General features: G+C 43.4%; 1 protein-coding gene across 2 annotated transcripts in view; it reads left to right on the top strand.

Moving 5' to 3' along the window:
- IYD (iodotyrosine deiodinase) overlaps window positions 1-21,935 on the top strand; it is a 30,748-nt gene continuing 8,813 nt past the window's right edge. The window contains exons 1-3 of one of the 2 annotated variants that reach the window (XM_020888226.2): window positions 6-246; window positions 15,591-15,782; window positions 19,182-19,341. In XM_020888226.2, the coding sequence (XP_020743885.2) occupies window positions 75-246; window positions 15,591-15,782; window positions 19,182-19,341 (524 nt within the window). In that variant the 5' untranslated portion in view covers window positions 6-74. Of the gene's footprint in view, window positions 247-15,590; window positions 15,783-19,181; window positions 19,342-21,935 lie in introns of both variants that reach the window. The other variant, XM_070461686.1, reaches the window with a different exon arrangement.

The raw sequence follows: 21,935 nt of genomic DNA, 5'->3' as shown, positions 1-21,935 counted from the left end.
CCGCACGCCTGTCCCTGTTTGTTTAAACCCCAGCCTGGGAAGCATGGACACCCTTCAGGATCAGCCTCACCACCATGTTTCTTCTGACTCCATTCTTGGTAGCAGTCGTCTGCATTTTGATGTTGTGGATCTTTAAAAATGCTGATGGAGGCACTGAGAGAAGGAATGGGGAGCCTAGGGCTGAGGCCCGTCCCTGGGTGGATGAAGACTTGATGGGTAGCACCGATGTCCACCAGGAGGAAGCAGGTAAAGACACTGGCTCTGCTGCTCCAGTTCCACCTTCTGTATTTTTACAATGAGGTCAAGTGGGTGGTGGGGCTTATGGGGAGAAATAAATGCAGGCAGGTCAGTTTCATCATCAATTTCTACTGTGCAAACAAATTAGTGTGTGACGGAGACATCACTTCTCTTGGGTGTCAGCTTGTCATTTGCTGTCACCAAGTAAAAAGCTGGATTGTCAGTAAAAGAACTGTTGAAGGGCTGGCTTTCCCCAGCTCCTGTCCTGACTGGCTGCTAAAATCTTTCTGCAGGGGGCACAGCATGGGCTGATGTGGCCATGAGTTAAGTAGTCAGGTTTTGATCAAGAACTTTGAAATAAAAGAAGGGGCAGCTGTGTAGGGACTCACTACTACTCATTACAGCAACCCTGTGAGTTAGAGACAAGAGTGGCTGTGGTCCTCAAAGCTGAGTGTCTGAGTCAGTAGACAAGGCATGGAATGGACAGCTAAAAGAGAATAATAAAGAGATAGGCGGAACTGGTTGATTATAAGGTGTTTTGAGAAGGCTCAGGATCTTGGAGAAGCAGTTACAGAAAGGCTGAACCAGGCCTGGTGGATTACTAGGATATGAATAGTAAGGATGAGGTTAAGAGGAACAGAAGGAGCCTGAATACAGAACCGCTAGGAAAGATGCTAAGAAGATGGAAGGACTATGCTGACCAGGGAAGGGGCAAAAATGAAGTGGGATGTTGAGGATGGGCTGGGGCATGGTTGTCCCAAGAGAGACAAGGTGATGAAGGAGGCAGGCAGGAAGGGAGAGGTTTTGGGGAGCTCTGAGTGATCTGTGTTTGGGGAGGGTCTGAGGTGGTTCTGTAGACTGGATTTGACTTGGAAGAGGCTCAGTGACTCTCAGCTGGAGTAGTAATGGCTCCAGTTTTCAGTCGCTCAGTCATGTCCGACTCTTTGCAACCCCATGGACTACAGCATGCCAAGCCTCCCTGTCCACCACCTACTCCTGGAGTTTACTCAAACTCATGTCCATTGAATCGGTGATGCCATCAACCATCTCATCCTCTCTCGTCCCCTTCTCCTCCTGCCTTCAATCTTTCCCAGCATCAGTTGGCCAAAGGATTGGAGTTTCAGCTTCAACATCAGTCCTTCCAATGAATATTCAGGACTGATTTCCTTTAGGATGGACTGGTTGGATCTCCTTGCTGTCCAAGGGACTCTCAAGAGTCTTCTCCAACACCACAGTTCAAAAGCATCAATTATTTGGTGCACAGCTTTCTTTATAATCAACTCTCACATCCATACATAAGTACTGGAAAAAACAAAGCTTTGACTAGATGGAACTTTGTTGGCAAAGTAATGTCTCTGCTTTTTAATATGCTGTCTGTGTTGGTCATAACTTTTCTTCCAAGAGCAAGTGTCTTTTAATTTCATGGCTGCAGTCACCATCTGCGGTGATTTTGGAGCCCGCCCCCCGCCCCCAAAATAAAGCTCCACCCTCCCTCCAAAAGAGGCCACCTGGAAGTATATGTGTGCATGTGTGTGTAAGTGTGTGTGTGTGTTCTGAGTTGTCCTAACCTTAGGATTTGGGGGTGGGGTACACAGCTGGCACTCCATGCTGGAAGCCATGCACCACTGGCCATACCATGTACACTGAATATACCACACAGGGTCCAAGCCCAGGCAGCCTCCTAGCAGGGCTGCCTCTTACTCTCCTCCCTGGATGCCAACTACGCCAGCTGAGAAGCACTCCCCTGAACGAGGGGAGATCCACTCTGAAGCTGGGTAAGGATCTGCTCCGGTAACAATGGGCAGGGCAGTGGGGACAGTGTGATGCAAGAGAAGAGGTGACTCAGAGGGACGCTCAAGGAAGAACAGTGGGCTCTGGCAATAAGTTAGATGTCGAGGAAGAAGAGGATGAAGAGGAAGAAGAGGGCAATGATTTGGAGACTGGAAGAATCAGAACAACGCTGTCATATGAGGGTGAGGGGCGGGGACCCAGTTTAAAGAGGAAGCTGTTGAGTGTAGTGCAGGGCATGCTGGACTTGAGAGAACAGTGGCACATTGAAGCAGAAAGATAGGGAGGTTTCTAGGTGAGAGATCCAGGCCACAGACACTGATTGGAGAGTCACTAGCTTACAGTGATGCTTGGAACTTGGAAAACGAATGAATTCGCTAGGATGTATTGCTAAAGAGAAGGCTGAGGAGAGAACCTGGTGGGGAGCACATTCAGATGAGAGGAACTGCCTGGGAGGAATGGACTTAGAAGACAAGACGTAGGGAAGAAGGGCCAGATTAGTAGTCATAACAAGCCCTCCCAGGTACTTTCTATATCCGAGGTCACTTTTACACAGGGTGAATCACTTAGTCTTCATAATACAGGGAGCAGGCACTATTATCATCCCTATGTTACAGATAAGGAAGCTGAGCTCAGATCATCTAAATCATCTGTCCAAGCAGCTAGTGGTGAAGCCAGGACCCAGCGGGGGCTGGTTGCAGGGTTCTAGGCTTACAAGCTAGACATCTTTTCCAAAGAATGACCCAGAACAGAGCAGGCAGGAGATGGCCCACAGGGTTAAACATTCACTGAGAGATCAGAAGTAGTGTGTGCATTGAGGAAAGCCCACTGACTCTGAAGACCCAAGGGTTGAAGGGATACAAAGGGATCGTTGTGGCCGGTGGGGAACCAGGGACCTGCGCCTGATGGTTGGGACCAGACACCAAAGCTTGGCAGGCCCTGTTCTCCTTCTCTGCCTGTTGATTCCCTTTCCATTCTCTATTCTTTACAAAGAGGAATGAAGTGAACGTGTAGCGGCCCCCTCAGCAGCCATGGGCAAATTTTCCCCAAGTGTAGAGTTCACAGTCTCTTGTTGGGATTTTTGCTGTCTACTTAAGTGATATTTCCTGAGGTCACACGAGCACACAGGTGGTAGTTAGGGCTAATGTTTAAACTCAGTCTCCTCTGCCACCCAAGTCCCTGCTCTTAACCACTGGGTGGGTGGACACAGTCTAAGACAGGATACACTGCCAGTACTGTGGCTCCAGTGGAGGAGAGGAGAAGGCTACCATTACCAAGAAAACATGAGATGGCTTTGATAACAGTGAATAGAGACCAGGGGCAAGCCATTTTGAAAATTAACAGACAAAACAGTAAAATAAGTTTTGTAGGCCATTCTAGTGTGAGTTAAGGAAAATATGAGCACCAATCCAACCTCTGCCAGCTGTGACTCACCAGATTCCTGTTCCACATTCACAGATCGGGGAGTCAGCCTGTGTGGGGTAGGGGGCGGGTCATAGAGAAGACATGCTGATTAGATGTCAGACACAGATTTTGTCTGGGGACCAGTCACACATGGTGCCCTGATGGTGATTTTCAGTTCCCTCTTTATCTGTGGCAGAGGCCTGAGGAAGAGAAATGACCCATATTTAATCTCAAACAGGAAGCCTCAGATTGCTTCCCCAAAGTGAACTGAAGATACCACACAAAAACCCTCCAGTCAGCCCCAGATTCATGAAAACTCATGGAACTGGAAATAGGAGGAAAAGACAGGAAACACATTCAGATGTGTCCATTTTAATGTTAGTGGGGATTTTCTTTACTTGGCTTTGCTAGCCATACAAAAGCTAGTATTCTAACTGAATTTTTATTGTCCCAGTCACTGCTAATAAAGGCTTTGCCAAAATTTTTATCTAATGTGCTCAACACCTGAGAATAAAAATGTTCCTCAGACTTAGGAACAGATAGATTTTTATGTACCCATATGCAGCTGTTTCAAACCTGTTCATTGGATCAATGACAGCTCATTTCAGTAAAAGCTTAACAAGTCAACCAATTAGAGATGGATTCATTCCAGTACCAGCTCCTCTGCATGCCAACCAATCAACAACAGTCTCAACCAAGTAACACTGTTCCTACAGATGATATCAACCCTCTTACTTGCCTGGAAGTCAACCAATGCCTGAATTCCATGTTTTCCAACCAAGTGGTGTGCAAGAACTAGCCTGAGATCTTAGAGGTTCAGGAAATTTATGGGCCATTGTTCACTTGCTAGTAGCTTGAAGTCAGGCCATGATGGAAGTGCTGACTCTATATTATAGCACTGGAAATTGGCCAGTGCTATAATTCAGTGATCTTTTTCTCCCTACTCTCAGAGAGCTGGTTTACTAGCACACCACTGACAAAAACGCTATGTAAGAGCAGCACTCGTGACCCACCTGGCTTTCCTCTGCTATAAGAAGCAAGGAATTCAGCTTCATCTTTGCCTTTCATCACCTTTTGACACCCATGCATACTTCTGCATGACTAATTTTAAAAGGCTGGTTTACCAGGCCTCCAGTAAGACATTATGGTCCTAGAATAAAGGAGAGGTAAATTCAAATTCAGATGAGAGAAGATTAGGGACAGGAAAGGATTTGATGGAGATGTCATCCTTGGGATCAAATCTGGGTGAGCGCTGCTGGGGAGAGTGAAGTTCAACACAGGACACTGGGGACCCCAGAAGAGGTGGAGGGGCTCAGAAAACAAGTTCTGTCCACTTTCCCTGGGGTAGCGTTGCTCTAATCCAGATCTTTCCAGCTGAACACTCCCAGACGCCCCAAACCCCGCCCACTCTTGCTGTTGCTGGTGAGTCAGTTTACACTGTAACAAACTGCAGAGAGGCCCACACAGAAAGGAAAGTGATGGCTGAGGAAGTGGGAAGGAGATGTTCTCTGGGCCAATGTTGAGCCCCAGAGCTGTTCCCATTGTCAACTGCAAGAGCTGCGTCACCCAGAGCCTTATTAACATGGTAGCTCAAGGCTCCTCCAAAATTGCAGGGAGGGAACAAGGATGATACGACACAAATTGGCCTAGCGGTTTCATAGCCGGAAAACATTTGGCCCGTTTGCCAAGATTTGGAAGTGGAACTGCAAAAACACAAAAGCAGTTCACATAGAAAAATGCAGCCAGAAAAATGCCTCCAAGTTAAACATTAAAGGATAAACATAACCTAGAATTACTTGGCCATTAAGCCTAATTAGGGAGCAATTTGGCTCCCTGGCATTCAAGCCACAATACAAGGCAAGCTGGTTTTGGTGTCAATAGCAAACTGCATGTGTGATAGCACAGGACTTCTGTTAAAAGCAGACCACAGCGGTGTGCATTTATTTTGGAACATGTGGGCTCCACCACTTGAATGAATGCACCAGAGTGGTTTGGCTGGTCTGGGCTGGAAGCAGAAAAGCCACAGAATGGAGGCTCTTCCCTCTCCTTTGGTGAGGCCACATTCCCTGGGGGTGGGGGGGATGGTTAGGAGTTGGAGAGGAAGGAGAGGGCGGTGCCTTTTGTATTGGTTCACTGCCCTGCAGTCCCTTGGAACTTTTCTCCATCTGGCTCAGCTGACCCCTTTCCCCAGGTTGAGTGTAGGCTGGGGAGAGGCTCCAGGAACAGCAGCCCCCCTGTGCTCTGCTCAGAAAGCCCTTCAGGACAATCCAACCCACCGGTGGTTGGGACCGTGTGTCTGCCCCGCTCAGAGACAAGGCTGCGCTGATAAGGCTTGAGAGGCAGCCCCTTCATTCTGCCCGAGTAGGAGCGCCTACCCTGGACCTCAGTGGCTGCAGAAACTGCCGACTCATGCCCCGTGGCTGCCTTTAGTTTCTGCAAATGGTGGACGGACCTGAAGTTAAGGAGGCCTTTCATGCATTCGCTCACTTACCATTGACGGACTGCAGAGTTTGCTGGACTTTGGACACATGGTAGGGGAGTATCACTGGTGTCGAAAGCATTTGCTGATGCATTTGATAAAGTTGACCTGATGATGTCTGCGTTTGGTTCAGGGTAGAACACCAGAAAGCTGGTAGGTGTTAGTGGCCACTCCCCCATCACATCTAGTACCTTCTGATTTAGTAACTGGGCCATCTCATTAAATGTGTACCGTGTGGGCTCCCACTGCCCCCAGCTAGTAAAGTGTAAGAAGTTTCTCACTACTACCAATGAGCTACCATGATCGCTACTAGTATTGTAGTTGGGTTCTCAGTCTCCCCCAAATCCCCTTTTCTCCCTCTTGCCTTCTTTTCCCCATCATCACATACCCAGCAGTGAAATGTGTGGGTGCTCGCAGGGGTGGAGGACTCTCTCCTACCTGAATTTTAAAAGGCTGGTTTACCAGGCCTCCTGTAAGACATCATGGTCCTAGGATAAAGAAGAGGTAAATTCAAATTCAGATGAGAGAAGATTAGAGACAGGAAAGGATTTGATGGAGATGTCATCCTTGGGATCAAATCTGGGTGAGCGCTGCTGGGGAGAGTGAAGTTCAACACAGGACACTGGGGACCCCAGAAGAGGTGGAGGGGCTCAGAAGACAAGTTCTGTCCACTTCCCCTGGTGTAGCATTGCTCTAATCCAGGCCCTGGATTTTCTTGGATTCTTCTGGACCTTCTGGATCCTCTATTTTGATTGTCATTCTCATCTTTATTTGAGGGATCCCTAAGCAACATCTCCCCTCCTGCAATCCCCCCTAATCCTGGGGGTGCCCCGAGGGGCACCACTGACAAAAACGCTATGTAAGAGCAGCACTCGTGACCACCTAGCTTTCCTCTGCTATAAGAAGCAAGGAATTCAGCTTCATCTTGGCCTTTCATCATCTTTTGACACCCATGCATACTTCTGCAACCATCCAAGACCCCAAGTGGATACCTAAAACCACAGATAGTACTGGACCCTACATACCCTAACCTTTTCCTATACATACATGCCTATGGTAAAGCTTAAATTAGACACAGTAAGAAAAGGAGATCAGTCCTAGGTGTTCACTGGAAGGACTGATGCTGAAGCTGAAACTCCAATACTTTGGCCACCTGATGCGAAGAGCTGACTCATTTGAAAAGACCCTGATGCTGGGAAAGATTGAGGGCAGGAGGAGAAGGGGATAACAAAGGATCAGATGGTTGGATGGCATCACCGACTTAGTGGACATGAGTTTGGGTAAACTCCGGGAGTTGGTGATGGACAGGGAGGCCTGGCGAGCTGCGGTTCATGGGGTCTCAAAGAGTTGGACACGACTGAATGACTGAACTGAACTGAAGAGAATATCTAAATTGCCAGCATCATTACTCACGTGCTTTGAGGTCACTATTAAGTAAAATCAGGGTTACTTGAGAACAAGCAGCACCCCAGCAGTTGACCTGATAACTGTGCTGTGCTCAGTTGCTCGGTCGTGTCCGACTCTTTCCGTGGCCTCACGGACTGTAGTCTGCCAGGCTCTTCTGTCCATGGGGATTCTCCAGGCAAGAATACTGGAGTGGGTTTCCATATATTCCTCCAGGGGATCTTCCCAACCTAGGGATTAAACTCAGGTCTCCAGCACTGCAGGCAGATTCTATACCATCTGAGCCACCAGGTAAGCCCTAAGGCTACTAAGTGTCTAATTAGGTGGATACGTGAACAAAAGGATGATTCATGTGGGTGGGGGGATGGGGCGGGACAGGCATTAGATTTCATCATCTTACTCAGAATGGTGCATAATTTAAAACTTCAGTTCCATTCAGTCACTCAGTCATGTCCAACTCTTTGCAGTCCCATGGACTGCAGCACACCAGGCTTCCCCGTACATCACCAACTCCCGGAGTTTACTCAAACTCATGTCCACTGAGTCGGTGATGCCATCCAATCATCTCATTCTCTGTCATCCCCTTCTCCTCCTGCCTTCAATCTTTCCCAGCATCAGGGTCTTTTCCAATGAGTCAGCTTCTTTGCATCAGGTGGCCAAAGTATTGGAGTTTCAGCTTCAGCATCAGTCCTTCCAGTGAATAGTCAGGACTGATTTCCTTTAGGATGGACTGGGTGGATCTCCTTGCAGTCCAAGGGACTCTCAAGAGTCTTCACCAACACCACAGTTCAAAAGCATAAATTCTTTGGCATTCAGCCTTCTTTATAGTTCAACTCTCACATCCATACATGACTACTGGTATAAATTGCTTATTTCTTGAATTTTCCACTTAATATATTCAGAACACAGTTGAACCTGGGTAACTGAAACCTGCCTCAGAAAGCAAAACCTCTGTACTCGGGGGGCAGGAAGGGAGGAACGTTGATTTAAGAGTTAAGAAACCTAAGCTATAGTTCTGGCTCCATGAGAGATTACTGCATGTTTAGGACAAATTAACCGTATTCATTCATTCCATCTCCTACTTTTGCCCCACCTTCCCCAGATGATTTATCTCTCATCCTTCTGACTCACTTAAGAGACTGTGAAGTGTCTTAACAGTTGTGTTCAGTTGATCTACCCTTGGAATTTTTTGCGTAATTCATTTCTATGACTTTCTTATTAAAACAAAACACACACACACACACACACACACACAAATCCCTTAATTGTGAAATGTAAGCTAGTGGTTGGTTTAGTCACTAAGTCATGTTGAACTCTTTGCAACCTCATGGACACAGGGATCAAACCCGCATATGGTACATTGCAGGTGGATTCTTAATCCTGAGCCACCAGAGAAGCCTGTGATATGTAATATGCTGGCTGGAAATGTGTATAAAACATAGATGAATGGTTTAACAATAATTTGAAAGCAAAAATCCATATAATTATCACTTAGAGCAAGAAGTATAAATTTCTAGTACTCCATAAACCCATTCATTCCCAGTCACACCTCTTTCATCCCACAGACAAAACTATTATTTTTAATTTTACGGGAATTACTTCTTTGTTTTTCTTTATAGGTGTATCACCTAAACATGCATTACTAAACATTAGCGTTTTATTGCCTATATTCTTTTCACTTTGTTCCTTTGCTTAACATTTTATTTGTAAAATTCATTCAGGTTAGGCATGTGACTGCAGTTCATTCATTTTTGCTGCTGTTTTCTGTTTCATGAGTATATCACAATTTATTTATTTTACTGTTGAGGAAGATCTTGGCTATTTCCAATTCAGGACTATGATAAACTATGCCTGTAAGAACATTTTAATACTTATTTCCAGGATACACACACATGACTATCTCTGGGGTATGCATGGGATTGCAGAGTTACAGTGTGATGGGCATGGAAATGTATCACCCTTCAAGGAAAGACTTGTTACTCCTTCTATTAGGAGTGTTGTAAGCAAATAGCCTTCAACTGTCTGCATACTCCAGAGTTTACCTTTGCTTTGCCCAAGATTCTGCCTTTCCCAGGGTGGTTTATATGCAATGACTGGTTGGCTTAGGGGTATAAAGGCCCAGTCATTTGGACCTAGTTGAGGACAACTCTGATGGGCTCTTTTTCTTCCAAAGATGCCCTATTGTTGACTAAACCATCATACAAGGCTTACAATGAAGTATGATGTCTTCTGTCCAATCGTGTTTCTTCCCTCTCCTTTCCACAGATTTTGTTCCCAAAGGTACTTCCTATAAACATCCTACAACTAGTTTCAGTTTGAAACTGCTTCATGATCTGTCTGATCATTCCAATATCTCAAGTCTTTGTAGGTCTATTTCTGAAGCCTGTGATTTCTATGGTTATTATTCATGACTTCTTATTTTCTTGAACACAGTTTTTTTTATTGTACACTGGTTATTCTTTTGGAAAATTACTCATAATTTTTTTGAGACCTAAGATATAGTTAGGGCTTCCCAGGTGATATAGTTAGGTTTTCCTCAGTGGTAAAGAATCCACCCGTCAAGCAGGAGACAGTGGTTCTAATCCTGGATCAGGAAGATCCCCTGGAGAAAGAAATGGCAACCACTTCAGTAGTCTTGCCTGGGAAATCCCATGGACAGAGGAGCCTGATGGGCTACAGTTCATGGGGTCCCAAAAGAGTCAGACATGACTTAGCAACTAAACAACAACAACAAGAAGATATTGTTACTTACTCCAGGGAATAGTCACATTTGCACCTACAATTTGAGCAACTTTGTCACACTGGGACAACTTCATATGAGGTCAAGACTTATGGTTCCTTGGATCACTCACAGGATATTATCCTAGGCTCTAAGACACCAGGGCTGGATTACTTACATTTTAGTCTTACTGTTGGAATATAAAGCTTCAAGCCCTGGGTGGCCCTGGGGTTTTGACTTTTGTCACCATCTCTTTGTCTGAACTCAGCCTCATGGCTGCTTCTTGGCAACTGGAAAATATTCTCTGGACACTGAATTGCTGGTCTACCTCTCCTGGTACTAACCTTCACCTAGATTTTTAACTATGATGTCCTATAGTCACAGATTGGTAGTGGTGGTTTAGTTGCTCAGTCGTGTCCACCCTTTGCAACACCATGGACCATCGCCTGCCAGGCTCCTCTGTCCATGGGATTCTCCAGGCAAGAATACTGGAGTGGGTTGCCATTTCCTTCTCCAGGTGATCTTCCCAACCCAGGGATCGAACCCAAGTCTCTTGCATTGCAGGTAGATTCTTTACCACTGAGTCACCAGGGAAATTACAGATTAGCTCTTAATATGTAGAAAAAAACGTTCTAAATTATCTTTTACTAGGCATTTTAGCTTTTTTTACTTTACAGAGTTGGTTTAAATTATGTAAATAACCATTACTGGAAATGAGAACCCTTTAGTAAATGTCACAACAACCACAATATAATCATAACCCCAACATCAGTTAATCCATGGCATCAAAATGGATTTGTATCTACTCAAGGAAGAAAGTCACAATTAACTGTTTTCTGTCACATAGCTGAAGGCATGGGATATAATATGTCTTATTAGGCAAACATTCATTGGGTTTTGGGTTGTGAATGAGGAAGATATATGATAGCATTATATTCAGTTTTCTAAAGGTACAGTTTAGGTAGTACAGTAATAATTCAGGTAAGCCATGCACATGCACACAGATAAATTTTATGCTTTAAAACACTCTAAATCTATTACTTTAATGAAAGTAAGTGCTGAGCATTTTTGGGAATTTAATCATAGTGGATTCTGATTACCTGCTGTTATCTAAGTAGGAGTTGCCTTCTACTGGTTATGTGGCTTCTCTGCACCAATCCCCATCAGGCTGAAAAATATCAGATCAGGTTTAGGAAAGAATTCAGCCTTTGTATAAAAGAACTATCTATTCATTAGATTCCACTGATATTTTCAGTGTCTATTTCCTTGGCAGCCTTCTTGGTGAAGCCTTACTTATCTGATTTAAGTTTCCCTGAAGAGTGCAACTCACATCAATTTATTCTGATTTGATGTACTGAAGTCCACTTTCTGTACTGGTCTCTTTTTGGGATCTTCTGTCTCCAAGATTCTAGTAGCTGGGTGAAGCCCAACAATAACCAGAAGTCTAAGACTAACTCAAGTTAAGCATATGTACACATGTACACATACATATATATATATATAAAATATGATAGAATATATTATATATATAATATGGTAGAATGTATTATATATATGTATATAGATAAGTTATATGGTAGAATAATATAACATGGAAGAACATGGTAGAAGCAGGCAGGTGTAAAGATAAATTTAGTGTAGGTAAGTGGAACAGATTTTTTCCTTATGGTTAATATTTTTATGTCTTATTTAAAAAATTCTTCTTCTCTACAAAGTCATGAAGATAGTCTCCTACATTCTTTCCTAAAAGCTTCAAAAATTAGTCTTTCATAATTAAAACTTTGGTGAGAATAGGCAATATTAATTCATTTTCAATATCTGATGGAAGAGTTTAAATGTTTCACCATTAACTATACAGTTGGTTCTGGGGTGTTTTGTTTTCATTTTTTCCTCATAGCTAGACTTTATCAGGTTAAGAAAGTTCCTTTATACTTCCAATTTACTAAGAGATGAATGCCTAATTTTATCAAACACTTCTTCTGTATTACAACGAATGTAATAATTGTGAATGTAACAAACATGGTTTTGCTAATGTTGTTAACTTGCATTCTTGGGATAATTCCAGCTTGGTCAAAGTGCATTGTTTTTTATATATTGTTGAATTCTGTTTACTAATATTTTGGTCAGGACTCTTTGCATCTATATTTATGAGGAAGTTGAATCTGTAGCCTTTCTTTCTTTTAATGTCCTAGTCAGACTTGGTAAACAAGGCTGTGTGTGTCATAAAATGAGTTGGGGATGATGTTTCCTCTATTTCTATTCTTGGTAAGAGTTTGAGAAAATTTAGTAATAATTATTTTTTGTGATAAAGAACCTGCTTGCCAATGCAGGAAACTAAGAAATGAGAGTTCGATCTCTAGGTCGGGAAGATCCCCTGGAGGAGGGCATGGCAACCCACTCCATTGTTATTCAGGCTTCCCAGCTGGTGCTAGTGGTAAAAAACCTGGCTGCCAATGCAGGAGACATAAGAGACAAGGGTTCGATCCCTGGGTTGGAAAGCTCCCCTGGAGGAAGGCATGGCAACCCCCTCCAGTAGTCTTGCCTGGAGAATCCCATGGACAGAGGAGCCTGGAGAGTCGGGCGCGACTGAAGCGACTCAGCATGCATGCATGCGTGCATGTTCTTTGAAAACTAACTCCCTTATGAAGCCATCTGGGCCTCTTCCTAAAGGAATCTTTTTTTCCCCCTCTGGATGATTTTGAGATTTTATATTTGATTATAAAAGATGTGGGCTTCTTTTCTCTTTTACTGCTGCTGCTGCTAAGTCGCTTCAGTCATGTCCGACTCTGTGAGACCCCATAGACGGCAGCCCACCAGGCTCCTCTATCCCTGGGATTCTCCAGGCAAGAATACTGGAGTGGGTTGCCATTTCCTTCTCTTTTACTACCTGGGATTGACTGGGCCTCTCAAATCTGTAGATCTGGCATTTTCATCAGTTGTTTTTTTTTTTTTTAATCAGATGCATGCATCTGTCCCTGGGATTCTCCAGGCAAGAACACTGGAATGGGTTGCCATGCCCTCCTCCAGAGGATCTTCCACACCCAGGGACTGAGCCTGAGTCTCCTGCATTGCAGGCAGCTTTTTTTCTGCTGAGCCACCCTGGAAGCCCTTTTAACAAATAGTCTCCTTCAAATATGGCCTCTGCCACATCCTCTTTCCCATCTCCTGCTGTGACTATCATCAGACATAAAATAGACATTCTCATTCTGTTTTATTTTTCTTGATCTTTCTTTTATGTTTTCCATCTTTTGGTCTTTCCTTGCTCTATTCAAGATATTTTCTTCTGAGTTATCTACAGTTCATTAACTCTTTCTTTAGGTATGTCTAACCTGCTGTTAAACTCATCCACCAAGTTCTTAGTTCTATTATTCTATTTTTCAATTCTAAAATCTCTATTTTAAAATATTTTCCATGTAACTTTCATTTGTTCCTATACCCTACAGATTTATAAATGCTTGTCTTTTTTTCCCTCTAAACCTAGCCATCAAAGTTTTTCTACGTTTTGAGTCTGACAATTCCATATTTGGAGACTTCAGGTGTATGATTCTATTTTTAAAAATCTGCTCTGCTACATTTTGTTCAAGGTGTTTTGGTTTTGTGTATGTCTGGTTGTCTTTGGTGGGTTGCTGACAATTGTACTTAAAATTATCTGTATGTTAGCATTTGCTTCTCTTGGGTGATGGGGCTATTTTTAGGCAGGACCACATTGTTCCAAGTTCGAGGCATGACTCACAGAAATGCTGTAACCCCTTGGGGGCTGACTTATTTACATTTCTTACTTTTTCTAAGGATGTGGTCTTGGGACCCCAGCTTGTTAGACTTCCTATTGTATATGGGTCTGAGCTTTGATTTCTGTCTCTCTTGATCCCTGAAAATATAAAAATAAACATGTAAATATATAGGTATTGGCAGGTACTAACAGGGCAAATGCAGCTTTTGCACTTATTTACCTTCGCAGGTCCCTAATTTCCCTTAAGTTTTGGCCTGGGTATATCTTACTATGCTGTTAGCAATTTAATGATTTTACAATAGGTTTTAAAGTGATACTTTTTTTTTTTTCAAGATCTTAGTGATGTTCGATGATTCCTAGTGGCTCAGATGGTAAAGAAACTGCCTGCAATACAGGAGACCCGGGTTCGATCCCTGGGCCAGGAAAGTCCTCTGGAGAAGGAAATGGCTACTCACTCCAGAATTCATGCCTGGAGAATTCCATGGACAACAGCCTGGTGGGCTACAATTGATGAGGTCACAAAAGGGTCGGACACGGCGGAGCCACTAACGCTTTGGACTTCCCTGGTGGCTCAAAGGGTAAAGTGTCTGCCTACAATGTGGGAGACCCGGGTTCAATCCCTAGGTCGGGAAGATCTCCAGAAGGAAATGGCAACCCACGCCAGTATTCTTGCCTGGAAAACCCCATAGACGGAGAAGCCTGGTAAGCTACAGCTCATGGGGTCGCAAAAACTCGGACACAGCTGAGCGACTTCACTTTCACTTTAGTGATTTTCAGCTGGTGGGAGATTGCTTCAATAAGCTAGTTCACCATTAACAGAAATTCATATTTCTCATCTTTGGGGAAGCAAAAATTTTCTTTTGATTTGTAACAAGTCTAGAGTTTGAAGGACAGTCAAGATCAGAGTTCAGGATTCTCAGACACTTTTCATTTTTTTATGATGTTTTTGAGCTCATATCCTTAGAGATATTTTTGAGAACTTGATTTCCCTTTCCCCACTGGCCACCTTGTGACTCTAAAAGAGAAAAAGACATTTCCCTCTATTCTTCTAGGTTTTTTGCTGAGACATCTCTTTTTCGTAATAAATACAGATTAACAAGAGAAAAACAAACAGAAATTTAACAATATGTATATTTCTTGTATACATGGGAGAGATCCAGGAAAACTGAGTAACCCACCTGAAATGGCTCCAGAAAGAAAGTGAAAGTCGCTCAGTCATGTCCAACTCTTTGTGACCCCATGGACTGTAGCCTGCCAGGCTCCTCTGTCCATGGAATTCTCCAGGCAAGAATACTGGAATGGGTTGCCCTTCCCTTCTCCAGGGAATCTTCCCGAGCCAGTAATCAAACACAGGTCTCCTACATTGCAGGCAGATTCTTTACCAGCTGAGCTGCCAGGGAAATGGCCCCAGCCACCGCCTTAAATATCAGTTTCAGATAAAGACAAAAGAAAGGTGTTGGGGGCTGGGCAGAGTCAGTTATGGGAGGTTATCAGAAAAAGCAGAGTAAATAAGGGTAAAGTTGTTACAGAGATTTACGGCCACACCTTCTCTATTGACAAGAGTTTATTGTGATTTAGAATCATCCTTCTCTTCCTGGTGCACAGAGGAAGATACTTCCAAATGAAGAATTCCTTTATAAATGTAAACGTCTGCTTACCAAATAGTGACTTCTACTCTGGTTTTCAGAGTTTCTCCTGTGTCTTCTGTTTCCTAAAAATAGTCAACTCAAAAGAATTCTTATGCTAATGAGGCATATGGGGGTGGGGAGGGGGCATCCCCTTTCAAAACCAAGAGATCATTTAATTCGCTGTCTTGTTCCTATTTGCAGAGGCTGATGAATGGCAAGAATCAGAGGAAGAGGTGGAACATATCCCATTCTCCCACACCAGATACCCAGAGAAGGAAATGGTTAAGAGATCCCAAGAGTTTTATGAACTTCTCAATAAGAGACGGTCTGTTAGATTCATAAGCCATGAGCAGGTCCCAATGGAGGTCATTGATAATGTCATCAAAGCAGCAGGTCTGTACATTCGCAGTGGGTCTTTGAGAGTGTCCGCTGCAAGAGATAGTAGTAGAGCGATGTTGAAGTTCAAACACAGCAGACAAAGCCTGGAGTGATAGGTTTACCTGTGAAGTCTTGTTAGTGCACAATGAGGCCGAACACACCAAAATGTAGGAGTTTGGAGCAGAGAAAGGTTTATTGAGGAGAGGGGTGGTTCATTCCCTAAAAGCCCCCTGAGTTCAAAGCATTTTTTTTTTTAGTTTTTCTTTTTTTATTATTATTATTTTTTTCCATTTATTTTTATTAGTTGGAGGCTAATTACTTTACAACATTCTAGTGGGTTTTGTCATACATTGACATGAATCAGCCATGGATTTACATGTATTCCCCATCCCGTTCCCCCTCCCACCTCCCTCTCCACCCAATCCCTCTGGGTCTTCCCAGTGCACCAGGCCCGAGCACTTGTCTCATGCATCCTGCCTGGGTTGGTGATCTGTTTCACCCTAGATAATATACATGTTTCGATGCTGTTCTCTTGAAACACCCCACCCTTGCCTTCTCCCATAGAGTCCAAAATTCTGTTCTGTACATCTGTGTCTTTTTTTCCTGTTTGGAATATAGGGTTATCGTTACCATCTTTCTAAATTCCATATATATGCGTTAGTATACTGTATTGGTCTTTATCTTTCTGGCTTAATTCACTCTGTTTTTAAAAACCAGGTGAGGGAGAGAAGTCGCAGGGTATGTGATCCACTCAGGCACGAGTCTCTGGCTGATGGGTGGTGTCATAGGGATTAACTTCATCAGACCTTAGGCTCCAGGAGGCCTGAGGCTATGAGCTCGTGGGGTCAAATAGTTAACACCTTCCATTTGGTGGGGGGTTTCACCACCGAGAGTAACACAGAAACTTACATTACCATATGTAAAATACATAGCCAATGGGAATTTGCTGTTTGTCTCTGGGAACACTAGCAGGGGCTGTGGATCAACCTAGAGGGGTGGGATGGGGAGGGAGATGGGAGGGAGGTTAAAGAGGGAAGGAGGGGACGTATGTACACCTATGGCTGATTCATGCTAATGTTTGACAGAAAACAACAAAATTCTGTAGAGCAATTATCCTTCAGTTAAAAAATAAATAAACTTTAAAAAAAAAAGTGATGTCTGGGGTTAAAAAAAAAAACAGCTCTGGAAATGTGCATCAGATACTGTTATCTAGGTACTTCAAGAGGAGCTAAAGCAGAGGATATGGGAAAAGCCCATCCTAGAAAGGCCCCATAGGGTCCTTCTTGGTTACAGTCTTACCCACATGTTGACTGACTTCTAGGGACATAATGACTTCCATTTTCTACAAACTTTTACAGACTTTCTGGGAGCAGATGTGACAACAGTTCAAAACTTCTAAAATTATTCAACATTATAAAGTTTTATGAAAAATGAAAATTTCTGAACATATTACACAATGGAAGAGAAAAAACATCCTCTTACTTTCCCCTCCCCTTAAAACACATGCATACGTGCATGAGCACACACACACACAGACACACACTCACACAGACCCATACTCACATTTATATATTTCTCTTTTGGGGACCAAATTTCTTGGACTACACACCATGATGCTCTGTTCCAATGAACTAGCAAACTTCATGTGAATTCACAAAGTAAATTGAAGCAAGATAAACCCATTTTTAATGCAAAGTAATAAATATCTCCCTAGAAGAAGAGATGAGAATTACAGACAATGGGAAGGATATATAAGAGAAAGGCCCCTATTTGAGAGTCTCCTCTGACTGGGTTCTTATTCCTATACAAAATCACATTTAAGTTAATTTTCAGAAATTACTGCACGAACATTATAAATCCATTGCCCAAATTAAAAGGAAGAATGAAAAATTTTATTTCAGTTAAGAACACAAATGAACTATATTGGTGAGTCCTTTATCTAACTAATAGCGGTTACTAAATATCCTCTGTGTGTATATCTGTATTTAACTATGCATGCACGTGACATTCAGAGAAGTTTGGCATAACTGAAAACATTAGGGGGCAACCTATTTCTTGTGTTCAATGGCACCAATATTTAGTGAACAGACAACATGTACAAAGTGAACTGGAATCTCTCTATTCAGAAATTTGGGCTTTATGTTTGATTCGACTTGCATTTAACATTTCAGTTATGCTCTCTCTATCACGGGGACTGGTGGATGGTGAACTCATGAAGGCTGGCAGGCTTGAGACCCCTTCTATAGAGTTTATGCCATTGATTTACTCATTAGGAAGAAAAAAAGACTTGCTTCTGAAATATCCCACACCGTGGTCTGCTTCCAGAAATAGTGAGCGATTTCTAGGACAGAGAGGTGACATCCAGACCAGAACCTGGCTCGCTCCTTAGCTGAAATCTTAAAGAGAATTGAAGGTCCTTGAGTCCCCGATGCACTGTGAAGCTTTGTTGGGGATACCGGGACTGATCCAAGTGTGGTCTGAGGTTTCCCAAAGCCTGTGAGAGCTGAAAGACACCACTGTTATGTGTCTGAGCGCCCAGGGCCAAGAAGTTTCATGTATTCACATAGGACCACAACCCCTCAGAACTGTGATATAGGCACTAAACAATTTATAGTTCAGTTGCCTTTCGGCGAGTGCTCTTTTAAAAATCTATTAATTTCTTTAGTGGCTGTGCTGGGTCTTCGTTGCTGTGTATGCTTTTCTCTAGCTGAAATGTGCAGGTTTCTTGTTGAGGCGGCTTCTCTAGTTGGAGCACAGGCTCCAGGCGCTGGGGCTTCAGTTCTTGTGATACACGTGTTCACTAGTTGCAGTCCCTGGGCTCTAGAGCGCAGGCTCAATAGCTGTGGCACATGGGTTTAGTGGCTTCTTCATATGTGGGATCTTCCCAGACCAGGGATCAAACCCATGTCCTCTGCAACGGCAGGAGGATTCTTATCCACTGGGCCACCAGGGAAGCCCTGGAGAGTGCTTTTAACCATGTAAAAATTTTAAACGCTTTTTACCATTTAAATTTTTTGAATTCCAATAACCTTCACGACTTAACACTTTTTTTCAAGACTACCAAAACAAATAGGATTTTGGAGGATTTTGCCTGATAGAGCTTGCCCTCTGAGTTTCCTTACTGGCCACGGTATAGTTTTCAAAGGACGTCTTCTCCCACATAATAAGAGAAGCAGTGATAAACTCCCATAGCCCAGGAACTACTGGCCTTGATCTCAGTTAGTTGGTTCAAATATCCTGACAGCGAGATGGAGCAAAACAGGATGTCAGCAAGACCCCAGAGGCTACCGCTGGGCCCTTTGTGCACTAGATGATTTAACACTATCTTGAGCAAATATGAGTTATAGGAATTCTTAGCTAACAGTCACATTCTCCTGCAGTTTTAATTTCTGATGCTAATTGAATGTGTGATAGGAACAGCCCCAAGTGGGGCCCACACAGAGCCCTGGACATTTGTGGTGGTGAAGGACCCAGACGTGAAGCATAAGATTCGGGAGATCATTGAGGAAGAAGAGGAAATAAACTACCTGAAGAGGATGGGACCTCGGTGGGTCACAGACCTGAAGAAATTCAGGTACAAAAGTGGGGAGAATCAGGCATGTTCCGTTTGGCTTCTTAAAATGAGATAACTAAGATTCAGTTTCCTGGTTTGTTTTAGGGGTTAAAAAGTTTCATTTTACCTGTGGGAGAAATAAGGGAAGTGCAACCAGGCCTCACCGCTGTGTTGCCTTGAGCACACATATTGAGCAGGTATCAGAGATGCTGGCTGGGATCACAGCTCAGTTCATGTCTCAGCTCTGGTTTTTCCAAGTGCAAGACCTTGGGTGTCTGCTTGCTGTCTCCAAGTGCATGAGTCTGGATTCTGCAGAGAAACAGAATCAGTGCAGAGACAGAGACAAAGACAGAGAGAAATAGAAACACACAAGAAAGAGATTTATCATATTATTACATATAACAGATAATATTATTTATTATAGAGCTTCCCTGGTAGCTCAGCTGATAAGGAATCCATCTGCAATGCAGGAGACCCTGGTTCAATTTCTGGGTCGGGAAGTTCCCCTGGAGAAGGGATATTCTCCAGTATTCTTGGGTTTCTCTGGTGGCTCAGCTCAGAATCCATCCACAGTGCAGGAAACCTACATTCAATCCCTGGGTTGGGAAGATCCGTGGAGGAGGGCATGGGAACCCACTCCAGCATCTTGCCTAGAGAATCCCCATGGATGGAGGAGCCTGGCAGACTATAGTCCATGAGGTCACAAAGAGTTAGACACAACTGAGAGACTAAGCACATTTTAGCACATTATTTATTATAATAGACAATTTATTATTTATAATTGGCTCATAATTACTTGAGCCAACTTATTATAACTGGCTTAAATGGTTACGAAGGCTGAGAAATCCCAAGACCTGCACTCAGCAAGCGGGAGGCCCACTAGAGCTGATGCTGCTGTTCCAGTCTGAGTCCAAAGGCCTGGGAATCAGGGGAACTGATGGTGTATGTTCCAGTCCAAGTCTGAGTCCAAGGGCAGGAGAAGACTGATGTCCCAACTCAAAGACAGTCAGGCAGAAAATTATCCCTTACTCCACCTGTGTTTTCTCTACTCAGGGCTTCAACAGATTAGATCAGGCCACCAACATTGGGAAGGTTAATCTGCTTTACTCAATCTGCCAATTCACATGTTAATCTCATCCAGAAACATGCTTTCGACTCACCCAGAATAATGCTTAACCAACTATCTGTGTTCCTTGTGTCCCAGTCAAGTTGGCACATTAACTTAACCATCACATTAAGCTTCTATTTTTTTCACCCGAAATAATGTTAAAAACTTGGTATCAGGATTAAATAAGATAGAGGCTAAGAGTAGGGTCTTAGAAGCTGGAGTGCTTGGGTTCAAATATGAGATCTACTATTTATGAAACTCTTTGTGCCTCAGTTTCTTCATCTGCAAAATGGAAATAAGTCTAGTGTCTATTTCATTATGAAATCTGGATGTGTTTGTAAGCATGCAGAACAGCGATGACACATAGTAAGTCTAGTAAACAAGTAGGCTCTGACCCAAATAATTATTAGCAAACAAAACTTTGAGGATGTACTTTTCTACTATCTGGAGCATAAGACTGTGAAATTCTCAGGATCTTGAATGAGTAAATGACATCTTTCTATAATGATCACATCTTCCCCATGATCTCACTGAGCAGGCTTTAGTTTTAGTATATGCTCAATAAAAGTACAAATTTAGTGCAGTTATAATATCCATTAGGCATTAGTAACTTTGCAGGTTTCCTTAACTCCAGGGAAAGAGAGTTGGAATTCAGTGTAACTGGCTTTACCATGAAGCTTCAATGTATTAGAGCAGACACATGTGAAGTTTCATTTTTTTCTAGAATCTGCAACTAACTATGCCCTGTTGAGCACATTTTCCCCGTTGAGGACCAGTCACTCTACATTATATCTAGGATGAATTCAGTAATTTCTCAGTCATTTTCATAGTTAAAAACACTCCATTTTTTCAGACTAGGCCTTGTTATTTTATTTTTTAATTAAAATGTTTCTTAAGTTTGTTGTTTATCTTTTCAGCTGCACTGGGTCTTTGTTGTAGCACATGAGCTTTCTCAAGATGAGGCACATGGCTTAGCTTGTTGCAGAGAAAGTGAAAGTCGCTCAGTTGTGTCAGACTCTTTTCGACTCCATGGACTATATGGTCCATGGAATTCTCCAGGCCAGAACACTGGATTATATAGCCTTTCCCTTCTCCAGGGGATCCTCCCAACCCAGGGACTGAACTCAGGTCTCCCGCATTGTAGACAGGTTCTTTACCAGATGAGCCACAAAGGAAGCCCCCTTCAGCCTTGTCATTTAGGACACTGGTCGCAGGGTCCTCTTTACAAACACTGCACTCGTCATAGGTGTTTCGTTTCCCCTCTGAAGTCTTCTCAGGCTGAGCATGTGGAGGGGTGGGGTGCCAACTCTAGCCCTTGGCGTGTAGAAGGTAGGAGTTCTCATGCCCCAGGCTGTCAGCTGTGGGCCTTTAGTGGCCACTTCCAGCACCAGCCACCCAACACCCACTGTGACAGAAGCCTGAGGAAAGGCAATGGGCTCACCACCTTGTGGAGTGAAGCGGGGGTCTCCTCTGGTAGACAAGGCTGGGTGATGAGAAGGCTGGCCTC

This window comes from Odocoileus virginianus, chromosome 34 (assembly GCF_023699985.2).
Source record: "Odocoileus virginianus isolate 20LAN1187 ecotype Illinois chromosome 34, Ovbor_1.2, whole genome shotgun sequence".
Taxonomy (NCBI): domain Eukaryota; kingdom Metazoa; phylum Chordata; class Mammalia; order Artiodactyla; family Cervidae; genus Odocoileus; species Odocoileus virginianus.
This window is presented reverse-complemented; position numbering and strand designations above follow the sequence as displayed.